Source organism: Delphinus delphis, chromosome 2 (genome assembly GCF_949987515.2).
Source record: "Delphinus delphis chromosome 2, mDelDel1.2, whole genome shotgun sequence".
Lineage (NCBI taxonomy): Eukaryota > Metazoa > Chordata > Mammalia > Artiodactyla > Delphinidae > Delphinus > Delphinus delphis.
In genome coordinates, this window is record NC_082684.1 from 172,623,069 (window position 1) to 172,641,610 (window position 18,542).

Genomic DNA, 18,542 nt, shown 5'->3' on the forward strand with positions numbered 1-18,542 from the left:
CCAGGGACTTGCAGAGAAAAATATACCAATGCTGTTTCAGGAAGGCAAATCTCTATATATTATTTTGAGGAGAAAATGAATCAGTCTAAGTAGGCAGAAGCTTCGCAAAGCCTTAGTTCAGCGCAGATGGGCAGCTGATAAGAAATACAGACAATACTCAATCTCTGCTCTGACAATAAAAGAACAAAAGACATTTCCCTCTTTTTTACTCTTAACAAAGTAAGCTGTTTCTTTCTCAGGTTGGCCACACCTGAGGTCCTAACCTCCTATAATTAATTTTTGAAATGCTTTACTTAAAATATTCATTAAAGAGGTGACTGCAACGTACAGGCTATAAGTATAATGTCTAAAGGTCAAACATTACATAAAATCCAACCTCTCAAAATTGTCCAATATTTTGGGGGTGAAAGCAAATAATTGTACAAGTCATTCTCTGCAACCAAGTGGAAAATTTCCGGAGTCAAGGCTGGATGCTACCTGGTTTGTCTTGGTTACATGGTGATATGAAGACTGAATGCACCAAGTTAGGGAATGTGGGAGGAGAAATAGATTTGGGATTGACAGGATGATTTTATCTTGGGAATATCGTGTTGCTATCTGGTGGGGCCCTGGGATAAGGGTGTGAAGCTCAGGACAGAGACTTGGACATAAATCTAGACATTGTTGGCTTGCATGTGACAGTTGGAAGCGTAGGAATGAATGAGATCACTCAGAGAAGAGAATGAGGACAGAGCTCTGGTGACCACCAACACTTAAGGGATGAACTCAGGAACAGACCCTCAGAGACAGGTTGAGAAATTTTCAAAGCATTAAGAATATCAGAGAAATGCATTTTTATGAAAGTTGTTGGAGAAGAATACTTAAAGCAGAAGGGCTTGAACACTTTTAATATGTGGCAGATATCAAGTGAGATAAAGACTGAAAAGTATCCATTGGATTTCACAATCAGGAAGTTGTTTGTTTTTTTTTAAATTTATTTTTGGCTGTGTTGGGTCTTCTTTGCTACACACGGGCTTTCTCTAGTTGCTGCAAGCGGGGGCTACTCTTTGTTGTGGTGTGCGGGCTTCTCATTGCGGTGGCTTCTCTTGTTGCGAAGCACAGGCTCTAGGCACGCAGGCTTCAGTAGTTGTGGCTTGTGGGCTCTAGAGCGCAGGCTCGGTAGTTGTGGCACACGGGCTTAGTTGCTTGGTGGCACGTGGGATCTTCCTGGACCAGGGCTCGAACCCGTGTCCCCTGCATTGGCAGATGGATTCTTAACCACTGAGCCACCAGGGAAGCCCGGGAAGTCTTTATTTCAGTCAATAAGTGCAGTCTTGGCAGAAAAGGCTTGAGGAACGAGTAGAAGGGGACGAAGAGGACAGAGGCTACTCTTTCAAGAAGCTTGATAGTAAAGGGAAGCAGGGCTGGAGCGCTGGAGCTAGAAGTCCAGACAGGACCAAAGGAAGGTTTTGTTAGGAGACAGAGAGAATGAATCCAGGGAAGTGGTGCCTAATCTACAGGGTCATTATAGAATTTATATGAAATAAAATATGCGGTTTTTAGCTGAGTGTCTGGGGTAGACTATGGAAGTGGCCCGTCAATGTTAACCGAAAAAAAATCTGGACAGGTAAGAGATACAGAGGAAGGCTCCTGAGGAGACAAAGAGATGGAATCTGGGCAGCAAATAGGAAGTTGGTTGAAAGGAGGTATACTTTCTCCATGGAAACGAAAGCAGGTGCAGCAGGTAATGGAGTGAGTGCAGAACGGTGTTTTGGTGAGAGGAACAGGAAACTGAGGACACATGGTCCCGTGTGATCTCTAGGGCGCCTGTGAAGGAGACATGGTCATCTCCTGAGAAGGAAGGAATGGATTCAGGGCAGGACCTTGTAGAGGAGGATAAAGGCTGGGAGTGGATGGTGAATGAATGAGAGATACTGTTGTGTGGAAGACCCAGTGGAGGCCAGAGATCATGACTGCATGACTGTCCACTGGCACCAATGTCCATGATTTGGTGATTATTTTCCTAAAAAATGTTTTGTGTTTTGGTAGTAGGACCAAAGAAATTTTGTGAATAGAAGTAGAAGATGGAGACAGAGAGCTTGAGGGTTGGGATTCCGTCTGAAAAACGTGGTTGATATGGCGGGGATCACGGAGGGGTTGAGATGAGGGTCACGAGGTCCAAGCTGGAGGGAAGAAAGTGTAGAGAGAGATGGAGAGATGTCCAGGAATAACATAGCAGGGGAAAATCCCTGGATGCTTGAAGCAAATCGGTGAATACAGATAGTGGAAGAAGGTGAGCAAAAAAGTAGAAGGATGGAACTCCTGGTCAGAGTGGGGAAAGGAAGGTTGAGTGGAAGTGGTTCTCCATGGCGACACGGAGCAGAACAGGGTTCTGACTGTAGAAAACTGGTTGGAATGGGAGTAAAAGCCAAACTGGAGCAGAGAAGTGATGTCCAGAAACTGTGGGGCTCAAGCAGCAGGAGTTGAACACATGTACATTGGGTCTGATGGGGAGGTCTTGAGCCAGTGGCCACAGCTCACACAGCCTTAGGGTCTTTCCCCCGGGAAGTCTATCTTTACATGTATGCCTTCTACTGTCCCTGTGTACTGGCAGACCTCCTTGATGAGCTTATTAACAGTAAAATAGGCTTCAAGTTTAATATCATCAGACAGAGTTGACTGACGTTATGGTAGTTTTGTATATAAATATGGAGACACTCAGCTCTACACGAGCAAACTGCTTTGACTGTTCTGACCAGAATCTCTAGGGCTTTTTTTTTGTTTTTTTACTACTCAAACCAGTTCTTTGATAAACAGATTTATTGGTTGGTTTGTTTGTTTTGTTTTATGATTTTAATTTCCTTGCCCAGGAGTACCACTCAATATAGGCAAACAGGTTTCCTAAGAGTCCTACTAGCTTGGACCATACTCAGAGATGAATATTCTCTGGAATTTAAAATGGGGTGCTGTGTAGACCTTCCTCATCTTTCATGACCTCAAAACCATGATTTCCTGATGAATGCCCTCAACACACGTTTTACAATTCATCTTGGAAATAGGAAGTTTGCTCCCAGGACCTGCTTTGTTTCTCTAAGCCCGTTTATGGCAGTGAGCTGTATCTTCTCCACCCCTATGCTTTCCATGACTCTCCTAGACCTGAAATAAAAGAGGGAATCTGCAGAGGGAGGTCTATGGGGATATGAGCTTTCACTGAGCTAAATGTAAACATTCTAGATGTACGGAAATACATCAAAAAGTATATATATGTGCATGTGTGTTTGTGTATGTCTATGTATCTGTGTATGTACGCATCCTTAATCTTTGTAAATTAAAACCATGCATTAAGTCCCTGGACTCAAGTACAGCTCACGGTAATTACTAAATGACTTTTGGGTTGTGTGTGTATCCCCTTGTCCCTACCTCCTGGGCGCCTGATTTTCATCATTCATCAGCAGTCCTTCTCTGAGCCTCAGTAATCTCAAAGCTTTGAAGTGCAAGAACAGAGAAGCACGCTTCTGCCTACCTCTGGTTTTCAGCACCAGAAATTCTGTGTCTAACACCTGTTTTCAATCTTATGCTCCATTTCTCAATCTTATTATATCTCTGCCTTTTCACACTTTGTAGTCTCTCTCTAATATTTGTTTGCAAAACACGAACTCATTTGTATTGCTATAATTACTGTGATTTTTTGTCTTCTCCTCTGTATTGGTTCCTTCCTTCTGGCGGTCTCTCTCTAAATACTGTTCTTCTACACAATGGCGCAGCATATGAGACGATCTCTTATTTTAGGAGTGACCAGGCAGTTTTCCTGAGAGTCAGGATATAATTATGTGTCTAGAGCCAGAACATTCTCTTTCTCATGAGATAACTAGTCTCCAGATTCTTGACTTAATGAGTTCTAAGGGTTCCCATTTTGAAATGAGTATCTGTCCACACTACTGCGCAATTCAGTGGCTTTGTGCTTCAGGATATGACACAGGCCTCTTACAGGAATTTGTTTACACAAATGTGCCTCTGTAGTAATAAGATATCTCTTCTTCTCAGACAAGGAAAAGAGACAAAAATGTTGAGAAATGCTCAGAAAATACACAGGGGAAAGTGTACCCTAAAATTTCCGGTAAGGTGATACTCCTTTTCAGTTGCGGATCAAGGTTTGTCACACTACGTTTCAGCACTGTGCATGCATCTGTCAAATCCTTCTCTCTTTTCATAAACGATCATATAACGGCCTTAAATAATTCCCTTAAAGAGAGTTCATTCCACAAGTAACTTCAGATCAGGACTTTTGGACATTATACAAATCTCAGAGAGGCAGGTAATGCCCTACCCCTATAGAGGGGTAGGTAGGCATATAGGGAGTTCAGAGGTAGGGGATTAAGAGGTATAAACGATTATGTATGAAATAAGCTCCAAGGGTATATTGTACAACATAGGGAATAGAGCCAATATTTTATAATAACTATAAATGGAGTATAACCTTTAAAACTTGTGAATCACTATACTGTACATCTGTAACATATACTATTGTACATCAACTATACTTCAATAAAAAGAAAGAAAGAAAGAAGCAAATAATGGTGGTGGCACAGCGAGCACTCTAAGTATTCTTAGGACACACATGAGGTACGTGTGATGTGAATGCAGATTTCTAGACAAAACACCCAGGTTGGCTCTTTTCTGGCATTCCTTTGGCCTGCAAATATAAGATCTAATCTTGAAGTGTAATTTCTTTTAAAATGTATGTTCTCAGAGGGCAAGGCTTTGTGCTCGAGTTTTTTGATGCAGTGGCCCACATTTTGCTTGCTGTAGTAGTTATTAAATATGACTCAGGCACTAGAATGCCGAGAAATGCTACTGAAACAAAAAAGATACCTTTCAAATAATTAGCCCTTGGCGGAAGGCGCTACCCATCCATCTAGATCCATTTGGAAATCTAGGGATCGACAAGACAAGACAGAAAATGCCAGAGAACAGCCATGGTCTCCAAGCTGCATCTCCTGCCATCAGAGACCCATGGAAGTCACGGCAGACACTGCCCAGGGTCCAGACCTATACAGATGGTGGCTGTCAGAGGTGACCGACTCACATTACAGATTACAGCACTTAACAAAGCCAAGAGGATTAGATGTTTAGACAATAGGCAGGAAGCCATTCTGTAGTCAACTCACTATAAATTTAAAGGAACAGCTCATTATTTATAGCAATCTTAATGAAATGGAAGGAAGAAAGAGTAAATTTTTATTGGCCAATTTAATCCAATGCTCCCAGACTACTACTAAGTCAAAATTCCCATCGGCTTCAAAAGGAATAGCGCAGAGGGACCGTAACTGACCTTTTAAAAATGACTAGCAATCTAAAATATGACACAAATGAACCTATCTACGAAACGGAAACAGACTCACAGACATAGAGAACAGACTTGTGGTTGCCAAGGGGGTGGCGGGTGGGGGAGGGATGGATTGGGAGTTTGGGTTTAGCAGATGCAAACTATTACACAGAGAACGGATAAACAACAAGGTCCTACTGTATAGCACAGGGAACTATATTCAATACCCTGTGATAAACCATAATGGAAAAGAATATGAAAAAGAATATATATATGTATAATGGGGTCACTTTGCTGTACAGCAGAAATTAACATAACACTGTAAACCAACTATACTTCAATAATAGTTAAAAATAATTTTTAACTTGATAGTTAAAAATAACTATCAAGCTCATCATATGCCCTTCATTTTCAAACCAACTGATTTTACTCTCAGAATGTTCTACTTGTACAAGGATTCCTTTTGTTTCCCTATTTTAATCACAAACAGTCGTTGATTTTATTTGCTAGGAGAAAAAGGAGAGACAGAGAGAATGAAATCTGAAAAATGGGTCGACTAAGCGAGGCATTTTAGAATGGAGAGCTGGGTACAAATCCAGAATAAAGTTATTTAATAAAATGCTAAAGTGGCCACTTATGCAAACTGGCGCATCCTGTTAGAAGCTGTGTCTAATGCAGGACTGCCAGGCATCATCATAAATATCACAAGCTGGGGATTTCTGTGTGCAGGGAATAAGGATCATGTTCCTACTAGGGTGCGGTAATATCTTTATCATCACCACACAATATTTATTAAGGGTCTCCCAGGACACGTGCCGCAAGGGAAGACGGTATCTTTATGACAACACAATAGGTTTATGAGTAAAAAGTTTAAGGCACCCTGAAAACTGTAAACGTGAGACCGATGCCATATAATGAGTTAACATTTTTCACAGGGTACGTCTTCCGGTGGATGAGGGCTATGAAGGTCGGATTCTGATGGCACATGACATACACACGAAGCATCGGCTGACGAAATAGGGAGGTCACGGCTATTCTCATATACCTACCAACACTGTTCCTAAAATGTTGTTTAGAGGCATAACTGAGGCTGCACTTGATAAGATACTGATAGAGAACCCCAAGCAATGGCTAACTTTCAAATAGGACGGTTGTTCTGAATTCATACCTTGAGTATAAAGCTTGCAGGGAACAGACAGGGATTTCAAACCCACTGTGAGATATTAATCAGAGCTACATTGGACTGACAGAACATTTCCTTTTTAGGAGAATTAGAAGACTTCCGCCTTCTCAGAAACTGGCTATTACATCTGTACGTTTAGGGAGTTACTGAGCCTAATTAAGCCCTATTGTTTTTCCTTAACAAAATAAAGACAAAAGTACCCATATCCAAACAACGATTTACAGTCTACATCCCCTTAGTGGAGTTTTGCTTCCTTTTGTTTTGTTTTCTTAATCTGTCACCAGCACTGCATGAGAAAATTTAAAGTGTTTCTAGTTAAATTACCCCTTTCTGGAGCAATCTAATGTTTCCTGTAATATTGATGATTCTACTAATTATCCTGCTGTCCTTTAATTAATGCTTAATGAATAATATGGCACTACAAAATAGCTTCTGCAGCAAGGGGAGTTACATTTTGAGACTGTTTTTTCAAAAGATACTGTAATATAATTACCAACTCACAATGGTAAAAATATTGTGGAAGGTTAATTATATGCTGTTCACCTATCTATATATACTGATAATACATCAGTTTCGTTGCCTGTGGCTTTCTGGTATCCAGTTTTCCTATAAATTTTGTTGTGTTTTGAAAAATTTGTACAAGGGGACATGAACACATGACATAGTACTCAATTAGAAAAATTCAATCATAAAAGTCAAAATATATTACATAATATAGTTTAATGAATCATTACATTTATAGTAACAAAGGCCACAATTTAATTAATAATATAGAATGCAAAAAAAAAAAAAAAGAGAAATGTTTGCCTTATGTATATTCTCTTTATTTCCTTTACCTTTTATTTGTCTTTCCTTGGGCCTGAACAGAGAAAATAACGCTTACTTATCTGAAGAAAATGTCAGATCTATTAGAAGTGACAGTCTGATTCTAGAGCCAACTCTTTAAAAGACACCCAGCCCTGATGTTTTGTGTAAATAAAGCCTTTTTAAAACTCTCAGTTGACCTGTTCTGCTGTTTATAAGCTAATCTTTTGGTTGAATCCTTTGCTATGATTTGTTACCTAAAAAAAAAATCTCCAAACCCTTACTGCTAATTCCTCTTTGATAAATACATATTGTTAAATGGAAATAAAATCCACTGCAATTCCTTTATGAGTTATCTTACATATTAGAAAGGCCAAATAGAATTAGCCATTATTCTTGATAAACGGGCTTACATGTTTTTAATCATATAAATCATGAGAGTTACTCAGACCAAGGCATTTAAACCAAGCAAACAGCACATTCAGATGGGAACACCAGGCATAACTCTTTTGGAAAGTTGAGGTTGGCTAAATAAAAGATATTTCCATGGATCAACGATGATCAAGCTTTCTGTGTATTAGAACAGAAAGTATCCAAGAGGAATGAGCCAAACAGAACAAACTAATTCCTTTAAATGAAAAAAATGCAAATGTCCTTCGCCAGTAAAACAGGAAGATTTTTCAATCTCTGTTTTTGAAATCTACTTCTCAAAGAGTCTTCAAAGGCACCTGAGAGTGGAACAGATTTTTCATTGTAATAGTGGAAGCTGTCTGATAGTTAGGACGTATCAACACGCATTTTAAATCTTTTTCTTAGATTAAAGAGATGGCTTTTGGCAGTGTACTTTAACCGGAGAGGAAGGATTTGCACTACTCTCAAAATCTACTTTACTGTCAGCTTCGGTCCACCTGAGAAAAAAGAAAAACGTTGCTCATTCAAATGCATATATTTCATAAACACTGCAAAGGACAGCTACTTCATCTCTGCAGTCCTAACAGTAACAGTCGGCCACAGAACGCAGTGAAAGTATTGATTGGCATATGGTAATAAAGAAGCCACAGACCTAATTTACAGACACATGATTTCCGGGGCATTTTAACCTAATAAAATTTAATTTTCTGGATAATTCTTAGAAGTCATCTAAATTATTTTGCTACTTCATATATTTTTGTCTTCCAAAATATATTTCAATCCAAGATAAGTCAAATAACTTATACACGTTTGTGTGTGTGCCTACACGTACACTTCTTTAAATTAAATTTTTGGGGCTATACAGCTATTGTGCCTATGGTCTGAAGCCACACATATATTTCATCTGACATATATATATGTACACATACATATATATATGTAGCAGGTTATTTGTATAAAATATATACACTTTATTGTCGTATTGGTTATATGTGAAATTGTTCACGTTGAAATAACCTCAGGCCATGACTTGTAGTAACTATTTGAAGGCCTTACTTAGTGTCCCCTTGGTGACGCATGCACCAGCGCAAATTAAACCTATATGCGTTGGGTTACGAATAATCTTTTGTTCCAAAGAAGGCAAAAGCCTCAGTCTGATTTAACACTAAAGAATAAATTTCTCTGACTTTCCAAGTAAACCTAAATGCATTCTATTGACAAACTGGACACAGGGGGATTTTTCTAAATACCATACGTAATTACACATTTACACACTTAGAGGGTAATCCTATGATACAAGTTCAATCTCTACTTTTAAAGACTATCACCCGAAAAGAGAGGAAAGAAGATTCCTAAGAAAAAAGAATGTGAAACATGATCACAGGCTTGGGAATTCCCTCAAATCCAGAAAATTCCAGGTTAAGGCTTAAAGTTGAATCATTCCCAGGTCTAGCTCTAAAGTTAACAGGAGTACAAGGCAGACAATTTCTTTGGGGACAAAGCAGCATTATGTCAATGAGACCTCCTCCTGCAGGGTAAAAATCATTCTTCCCTACACTATGAATGGACCCCGAGTATCATAATAAGCAGGTAAACTCACAAGAACCAAAGCTGACATATGGATAAGAGCAGCAAGATCACAGTACACCAAAGTATCATATATATGGAAGAAATAATTCAGTGTCTTAGATTTTTCTATAAAAATTTGTGATCTATATAGGACTTCATTCACATCGACACGAACAATAGGAATATTTGCTTTGGCGGTAGTGATCAACATCTGCTTATCTTGCTTTTAATATTTTTTTTTACATAATGTTTCTGAGTATACAGATGTGAGTCAGGTAGCATTTGAATTCCCCACATACACACAGCTGAGGCGCCCCGCATCCGGCATCCCCTGGGGTCCTCGATTCACTGACGTTAGCCACACGAATCCAGTGTCCAAACTCAGAGTAATAAGCTTGGTTTTTGCATGATCAGTCAGCATAGATAATAAATCCCGAAAATGTGCTGTATTTGTTGTTGTTTCCTCCGTGGGCTTTCCCACCATCTAATTTGATGTAGACTTCGTCTCCTGGCTCCAAATGAAGAACCACACTATTGCTCGCATAGTCGTAATTCTGATCGGCGTCTTGGGCGATCGCGCTAGCACGCACCTGCGTGAAACAGACAAGAATTAGAATTTGTAAGAGAGAATTCTCAGGCTTTCTTTTTTTAAAAAATATCTTTATTGGAGTATAATTGCTTTACAATGGTGTGTTAGTTTCTGCTTTATAACAAAGTGAATCAGCTATACGTATACATATATCCCCATATCTCTTCCCTCTTGCGTCTCCCTCCCTCCCACCCTCCCTATCCCACCCCTCTAGGTGGTCACAAAGCTCAGGCTTTCTTTTCTTTCTTTCTTTCTTTTTTTTTTTTTTTTTTGTCATTCACACAGCATCATAAGCAGACTGGCTGCCATGGCACTGAATTTAGCACAGCCAAGTCCACCTTGGCCTTGGGGCTTTATGAGGATATCTTTGTAACAGTTTCGACTATGTTATTGGAAAGGAGAAAATAGTGCTTTCGTGAAGGTGATTCTAACAGTCTTTGTTTTTCTTTTTACTATATGTGGTAAGCAATGCATACCACTCTATTCTCTTCCTAAATCATGACTTTTTCTAATTCCTTGTGACTCTGTGCCCAATCACTTCTTGAAACGGCCACTTTTTTGCATTTTAATGAAAGCCAGGCAGCGATATCCTAACCAGCTGTTTGAGTGCAGAAGTTCAATCCGAATTTCTGTTGGTCCCCATGATTATTAGAAAACTGAGATCCACAGTACGTACAGACTCAAAGAAATCCCACTCCTGTAACTCTACTATACAGGAAGCAAAAAAGAAAAATCATTTTGATTTTGGGCTTTCGAAATCTAATTCAAGGAGAAGCCCCTGTACCCAAAGCTTAACTCAATGAAACATCTTTGGTTTCAAAGTCTTCAGAGTTCTTTTTTCTCTTTGTGCCTTTTTATCGCTTAATTGTGATGTGTGTACGTAAATAAGCTATTTAATTTCAACACATCTACAAGTTATAGAAGGAACTACATTTCTAGAATTTGAAGTCTCTAAAATTTCTAAATTCTTTTGAATGATCTCATTGAATACCCTTTCATATTGAGGTGGTTCTAAACGTGTGGTTTGCTTTGAGGATGGAGGTTGGCTTCTAATCCACTCAGGTTGAGCCCGTGATCTCATTAGTGAGCTGACAGACATTTGCAAACAGTCCAGTTGCCCACCCATCATATCAAGTAATATGGACATTCTGTCACATCCTCAACTCCAATTAGGCTTCATATCCGTTTAGCTCTATTTTGATTCTGACTTGGAAAAAATTTTTTCAATAGGCAGACGTGTACTTGATTTATTTCAGTAAAACATCTACTTTGTGGCTTGTTTCTCTTCCACTGTAATGATATTTCTCCGAATAACACAGCAAGTGATTTAGTGGTTTTGTAAACCTGCACTACGTAATAATGCATGACTTGGGGTGCAGCATGTGAGATTTTATCACTTGGCAAAATGAGAGAAATGAGACATCAAAATTTAAATGATTGGTTTTCAAATTAAATTTTCATGTGGTACGTTCTCACATTAATGCTGAAATGGTAAAAAAGGAGAAGACTCTTTGACACTGCTGAACTTGTAAAGTAATTTGAGTAGTATTTAAAAAATTTATTCCTGGCTATCATATAGCAAAAGGAGAAAAGGGCTTAAAAGATTCAGAATTTCTTAACATTGTGCTGACACTCATAAAATGAAAGCAAAATATAATTGTGCTCACAAGCACTGACTTAAATATATACACCGACTTGGTGAGTTGATCTGTTTTGACCATTAAGTAATAATACAATTTAATGTCATAATATTTCCTAGGAATTAATCACTCGTGTATAGGAGTTGGATGCTTTGATTCATTAATTTCATCTAGTCATTAGTTCCCAGGGAAAAAAAAATCTACAAGGAGAAAGAACCGTACTCTTAGGACCTGATGTTTTTTTTAATGTGTGGATTTTTAATGGGTGAGAAAAATTAAAATATAAAATACTAATTAGCTATATTAGTAATCTATTAACTAATTATCAATCTATGATATACTTCTCACCTATGATTAATAACCAGACACACACGTTTATTTAGTGCTTTAGGTATTTAGTATTGAGTTCTATGGGTATTACGCTTTACCACTGTTTTCTACATGAGGGCATTTGGGAACTGGGGTTCATTAAAATCACTTGATTTAGAGACAACAGTCTTAAATATATATATATATATATATATATACACACACATATATATATACGTATATATATACATAAAATGCAATTTTTATCCCGCGGGATAGAACCACGAGCCCACAAAATTGTTAGCATTTTTATTCCGTAGGTGTTACCACAAAACCCTGCAAATGCATTACTATGATCCCACAGACTGGAAGGTTACCCTTATGGTTTTCACTTCCTTTGTTGGATAAAGCCAGTGTGATTGCTTTTTAATGAAAGTGATTCTCTAAGATTTGAACCATAAGACTCTCCCAATTAAAATACCTGCCACACTGCAGAGTACCTTGCGTGATTTTAGCATGCCCGCTCACCTGATCCCACTCTAAAGGTATAATGGGACCTGAAATTTCAAGCTGTAGTATCCAGCCCAGTAACTTCCAACAATTCTTCCTTTAAGCCATCAGACTATTGAGGAAAGTAATGCGTCCACCCTGGAGGCTATTTTCAGGTTCCTAAATGTACACAGATTTCAGCCTTTTCTCTGACGATATGATGCATCCGTTCCTTAGCCCGATATACCCATTTCTACCTAAATGTACTCTAATACCTTTCCATCTCGTAAGTTAACTATTTAGATTCTGCTGATCTTTGGTGCACGTTTCACAGCCCCTAAAAAGATAATTCATTTGACATTTCATTAATCTTGCTAATAAATGAGTAACAGCCCGCAAACTGTCTTGTTTCCAATATATGTCATGTTCAATGGTGCCATAACTAATAAATTCTTAGAGTAAAAACTAGTCTTTAATTATTTTATAGTTCTAACCTTAAGTCAGTTTTAGTTTTTATTAGACTGGCTTATTAGAGTGGTATTACAGTGATTGTATTCAAATAGCAATATTTTTTTATTCAGGTTTCCTGCTAAATGTATACAAACATTTAAAAAAATATTTCCAGTCTCTATGGAAAGCTATCTGAGTCCAACTTTTGCCTTTAATATGCACTGTCATGGGCTTTTTAGACATGGTAAGATTAAATTTAGGTTGATGGTTTTCTGGGGAATCTGAGAACCGTGGTCCTTTTAGTGCTGTGTTTGTGAGAATGTAATAGGCTATGCGGCCTTAGCGTTATCTTATTAGGGAGGGTTTGTCATTAGAGACAATATTTATGGTAACATTTGCTAATTTAATTAATCGCTACTGATGCTCTCATAATTTCATTCTCATTATACTTCTGTGGAATCATAAACAAAAGGTTAAGTGGCGCATCAGGTTAATTTACTGGCCTTTGATGTTTCCATCTGTGATCCTGCATTCAAACACAAAGCATAAATAAAATGGTTCTCATGTGGTTGTCGTCCAGAGGCATTCCTCTATCCTAGAGTGAACTGCATTTTTAGTTTAATTTTTCTGTGCTTCCCAAATCCACTTAATCCATAGAACATTACACTGACATGGATCTCTGAGTTTCTGTTTTATGAAAACAAATTAGGTCAGCTCAGAGGGGGGAACTGCCTGCCAACTAAGAAGTGATCAGACAAGAGCAAAATTGAAAATCAAGGAAAAACTCTTTCTTTAATATTAATTAAAAAAGGATTTGTAAAGATTTCTCATCTGCAACGCCTGCAGACCAGACTTTACAAAACAGTTCTATTCTAGATATAGAATTCCTTAACAGTAATATTGCAATAACCATTTTGCAAAACAGTCTGTGCTGAACTAGAAAATATATCGTTTTCTACTATATTTGTTTTTCTGAATAACTTGTTGCTCACCTTTTGTAGAAGTATCAGCTTAATATGCCAATGCAAAGCATGAGACATTTTAAGGTCAGCTGTTGTGCCTTTTTTTTTTTTCTTCCCCCTCCATCCTCATAGAATGTACATGCTAGGATGATACAAAGACGCATGCTGCACTCCAAACAATGAAAAAATTTTTAAAAAACCAAAATGTACACAGAAAACGTATATGGAATGGTTTCCTTGGAATCTTTACCTGGGCCTCAGCATCAACATTTAAACTAACTGAAATGTACTGTTCCCTAGCTTTTCATGCAGTTGCAATTTCCACATACTTAAAGAAGTGTGCTTTTATACACTGATAAAACTTGAATCTTATTCTATTTGAATTAATACCTCTGAAAACAATCTCTCCAGCCTGACAGTATCTGCCAGACGTAACCTTTGAGTCAGAAGACAGCCAATTTGTAAATAAATGGGTGCCTCATCTCTGCCTGCTGAGGGGCTGTTCACAAGTCATTTTGTTAGGGTGACACAATAGCTCTATTTTGGTACAGTGCGTCATGGCCTTTTTAGCCATTTACCTATAACCGTCCCACTGCTCTGTGAATAATTTTTATTTATCTTAATATTATTTTCGTGTATAAGAACTATAATAAACAACCCTGTCAGTGCCTCCTGGTGGCCATTTTTCCTCTTTTTGTTCTATGTGACCTTAGGGTCCCTTAAGCTACTTACTTCTGAATTCCTTTAGAAGTGAGGGGTGGTAGGTAGCGGGAGGGACAGGATATTTTGTCCTTCCTCTTATACGTTTAGGGTATTTGTCTTTCACTTTGGAAGAATTCTGACACTGTGAATTAGGACTTTGGAATAAATTCTGCTTTTAATGTTGCTAATAGAAACCTGGGTTACAGCTAGAAAGGTCTGAATTCGAGGGAGAAGTGACCTGAAGCCGGAGAGCCCTTGTAAAATCACAGCTGGCCACGGCAGGGTGGGGGGTGGGCACTCCCTGGACCACCCAATAAGCAAAGTTGAAGCCCAGGCATTCAACCCAGACTGCAGGCTGCAAGGTCTCCCCCAGCGGCTGCTGATTCAGCGCCTGCAGAGGGTCTGATTACACTTTGAGGTAATTACAAATATTATTTTTCTCCCCCGATGAAGAGATGGGACACACTTTGGTTTTGCAATGACCGCGAATTTCTCAAGCAAACGGGGAAGTGGCCCCAGCATAACACTGCAGACCAGTGGCCCTTGTGGCAGCGCCGGTCATCTCGGCTCAGGAGAGCAGGTCCTCTGGCCGAGGGCTGATCTGAGGCTATTTCACAGCCAAGGCCAAGGCCACTGCCGCCTGTGAGCAAAAGGCTGGGTTGGAAAGACCCTCACGCAGGCGCCCTGGGGCTCGCTGGCAGTGAGGCCCAGAGCCCCGGGGCTGGGCTCTTCCGCCCGGCCTCCCGACCACCTGCCCGTGCGCCCTCCGCCTCCAGCCAGTGGAGTTTGGGTTCTGTGTCTGCGAGCGTGCTTTACGGCACAAACCCAGAGTCTCAACTTTTCCTTTTGTTAGCAGCACTCATTACATCTCCCCCTTCTTCAGCTGAAATCTAAAGCAGAGTTTTTGCATCTCGAATCTGACTATCTGTGAGTTTCCCGGGTCTGGGACGCCGCAGGGACCTTGCGACCGCCGGCCCCGTGGTTCTGCCTCGGCCTTGGACGCGCCCGGCTCGGACTCACTCCGCGCCCCTTCTTTCTCCCTTGGGCCCCGGTCCTTCTCCCCCGGGTTTGTCACCCTGACACGCCCACTCCTGGCTCCCCCAGCCCTCCCATCCCCGCCAGGGCCTGACAGTGACTCCGCACGGCTGAGAACCCCGCAGCCGGGGGTCGCTCGCTGCTCCGGGACTCCCCGCGGTGCACAAACTGTCCCGGGGACCGAACCCCGGCTTCCACCCCTCGGGGGTCGCGCGCACCAAGTGCCGGTCCCGGGCTCGGGAACCACAGTCTCCAGGCCGCCGGGCGCTCTTTGGCGTACGACCCCAGCCTTCCCGGGGTAGAACGGCGTTGCCCCTCGCTCTCGGCTCCCGGGAGCGGGGCTGCCGCGCCCTTCCTCCGCGGGCTCCCACCCCCGTGCCCGGGGTCTCCTCCCTCTCGCCTGCACCTTCCCGCGCTCCCTCCCCGCCCTCCCCGCCGCCTGCCCGCGCTCACCTGGTTGTTTTTGCAGAGATCGGCCCACATGCTGGTGCCATCCCCTCCGCGCATCAGGACGTGGTAGGTGAAGAAGTAGATGCCCGGGATGGAGCAGGTGAACTTGCCCGTGGTGGGATCGTAGTGGTTACCGAGGTTGGTGACCACGTCGTCGAACTTGAGCACCTCGTAGCCTTCGTGCTGCCGCTTGAGGCCGGCGTAGAAGGCGATCTTGGGCACCGTGCTGTAGGTGGCGGCGCTGATGGCCCCGGCCGCGTTCAGGCCGGGCGCCCCGGGAGGGCCCGGCAGGCCTTGGCGGCCGGGCTCGCCCTTCTCGCCCGGCGGGCCCGCGGGGCCCGGCGGCCCGGGCTCACCGGGGGGCCCCCGCGGGCCCGCCTTCCCGGGCCTGCCTGCCTCGCCTTTGGGGCCCTGGATGAAGGTGGGCAGGGACTGCATGAGGCCGCGGTCGGGCGTGGCGGCCGTGCTGGGCGCCTTGGTGCCCCCGTAAGGGTCGCAGACCATGCGGCAGGTGCCCAGCATCTCGTAGTGCGCCGACGTGCCGGCCGAGCTCACCAGCACCGGGATGAGAACGACCAGCAGAAGCACCATCACCACCCCCAGCGCCCCGGCGGCGATCAGGCGCCTCCTGCTGCCCACCAGCCGGCTCAGCGCGGGGCGATCCTCTTGTCTGCTTTTGGACAAAATTTTGAAGGTTGGGCGGGGACCTCCTCAGAGCCGAAAACAGCCCCCTGCGAACCCCGAGTCCCCTGGGCGGGCGCGCGCGCCGGCCGCTCCTCGCCTGCTCTCGCTCCCCCCCAGCCGAGGCTGCGGCTGGGGAGGGAGCTCGGACGCCCGGCGACTTGCGCGCAAGTCCCCGAGCAGGGGGTGGGGTGCGCGGGGCGCCCTCTCGCCGCCCGCGAGCCCCTTCGCACCTGTGGCTGCCGCCGGCGCCGGCGCGGCCCCCGGGAGGGCAGAGCCGCCGCAGCCCCTCGCGCTCGCCGGGGCCGCTCACACTTTTCCGCCGCCGCCCGCGATCGACTTTGCCGGTTTTGCCGACTGCGCCAGTTCGCACCAACTTTCCGTCTGAAGTTGCCTTTTTCTGCCTCCTCTTCTTTCGCTCGCTGGGATCGCCCTCCTCCTGCTTTTTTTGTTTTTGTTTTCTTCTTTTCCTCCTCGGCAACCACCAGAACTCTAATAGATGCGCATCCCCCAAACCCCGCGCCGGGCGTGCGAGCTCAGGCCAGGCGCCCCCCGGGGGCGCGGAGCGGCGGCGCTGGGCACCGGCGACTCGGGGAGGCTCCGGGCTGGAGCGGAGGGGCTGGCGGGCAGCGGCGAGCGCCTCACCGCCGGGAGCGGAGCGAGAGAGAGACTGAACGCAGAATTCTGCCTGGGTACCACCTGCCAGGAGAAGAGGAGGCTGACAAACGCGCGCCGGAGCAATTTATAGGCACCCAAGGCGCAGAGGAAGGGGAGCCGCTTTGGCATCTCATTGCGGCATCTGCTCTTCTCATCCCACTCAAAGGGAGTTTGGCATTACTCTGACAATGTGGGATTTTTTCCCCCCCTCGGCCTCTCTTCTCCCCCCACCCTCTGCACATGGATGAACAGTGAGATTCTGAATACTCCCTTGCTGAGCCCAGCCGATGGCGGCGCTCTCGCTGGACAGATGGGGGTGGGGAGTGAGACAGACGTGCTGTAGCCTTCAGCACTCAAGAGTCACACCTAAGTCCCCTGTTTCCCCACTGCCTGCAGCCCCAGTCGGAGGGTGCAGTTGAAGGTTGAAAGGAGGGTGGCTGGGTCGACAGCATTTCTCTAATGGCTCACCCACCATCAGCGTTTCAGGTGTTTGTTCAAAATGCCACTTTTAACATAAGGAGAGCCCTCTAGAATTTTCCAGATGGTAGATGTGATTTTTTCTTTTAACCTTATGGTTTTCCTCACCAGCCTTCCAAAATGAAATAAGATGTTTCCCAGAGAACAGTAAGGTGTGTTGAAGAGACAAAGGCCGCTTCTCAATGATTTAAATGAACGTGCCCACCGCATCAAAGCGGGGAAGGGCTGCTTCTTTCTACTAACGCTGCAGATGGTGGGTGTATACATACGAACACTTATTTACAGGCTTACAATTCTAGCAGCCTTTCAGGAGATTCAGCCACTGACCTAAGCTGCATTCACTTAAAGGTGCCACAGGCATGAGAAATAGGCACTTGTCAAGATGCCTTCAAAAGTCTTCAGATAAAGCAAGCAGCTTTCACCAAAGTACTGAGCAAGATATTTTCCTACGGTATAGAAAGAGTCCTGTAAGTTTAGGAGCGTATCTCCCGCGTGTGTCTTGGGGGAGGGGGAACAGAAGCAAAGTATGAGAGAGGAGAGCTCCCATCTGCTGTGGCAAACAGGAGAAGGAACAGGCTGGATTTATAATATTAACGGAAAGCCCCCGGAGTAGCTGTGAGGCAAGGTATCCCACCAACAAATATATAAGACACACAAGAAGGGCTTTAAATAAACAAGTAGAATTGATTCGTACATCATACTTTTGCATATTCAGGAGCAACGGGTGTCACTCAAATGTGGGTGACATTTGCTTGTCAATACGGGGATGATGGCTGGGAAGATGGTGACTTATTACACACCAGGGCGAGAATTGAAATGAGAAGCAGAA

The 18,542-nt window shown here is 43.2% G+C and overlaps 3 protein-coding genes across 3 annotated transcripts in view; 1 reads left to right on the top strand and 2 right to left on the bottom strand.

The window, feature by feature from the left end:
* PTER (phosphotriesterase related) overlaps positions 1-6,451 on the top strand; it is a 29,758-nt gene extending 23,307 nt beyond the window's left edge. Inside the window, 1 exon segment of the mRNA XM_060006304.1 lies at positions 6,241-6,451. Coding sequence (XP_059862287.1) covers positions 6,241-6,451 — 211 coding nt within the window.
* RSU1 (Ras suppressor protein 1) overlaps positions 1-18,542 on the bottom strand; it is a 278,381-nt gene that overhangs the window by 1,035 nt on the left and 258,804 nt on the right. The gene's annotated exons all lie outside the window — the stretch shown is intronic.
* Positions 7,202-16,631, bottom strand: C1QL3 (complement C1q like 3). Its single transcript, XM_060003784.1, has 2 exons — positions 15,902-16,631; positions 7,202-9,862 (listed from the first exon to the last, which is right to left on the bottom strand). The coding sequence occupies exons 1-2, from the start codon at positions 16,487-16,489 to the stop codon at positions 9,683-9,685; spliced, it is 768 nt and encodes a 255-aa protein (XP_059859767.1). The 5' UTR covers positions 16,490-16,631; the 3' UTR covers positions 7,202-9,682.

What these genes read in the sequence shown, in the direction of transcription:
- C1QL3 (XM_060003784.1), bottom strand. Translation starts at nt 16,489, where the DNA reads ATGGTGCTTCTGCTGGTCGTTCTCATCCCGGTGCTGGTGAGCTCGGCC. An exon ending in ATCTCTGCAAAAACAACCAG is followed by an intron (nt 9,863 to 15,901) that starts GTGAGCGCGGGC and finishes TGTTTCACGCAG; the next exon opens with GTGCGTGCTAGCGCGATCGC.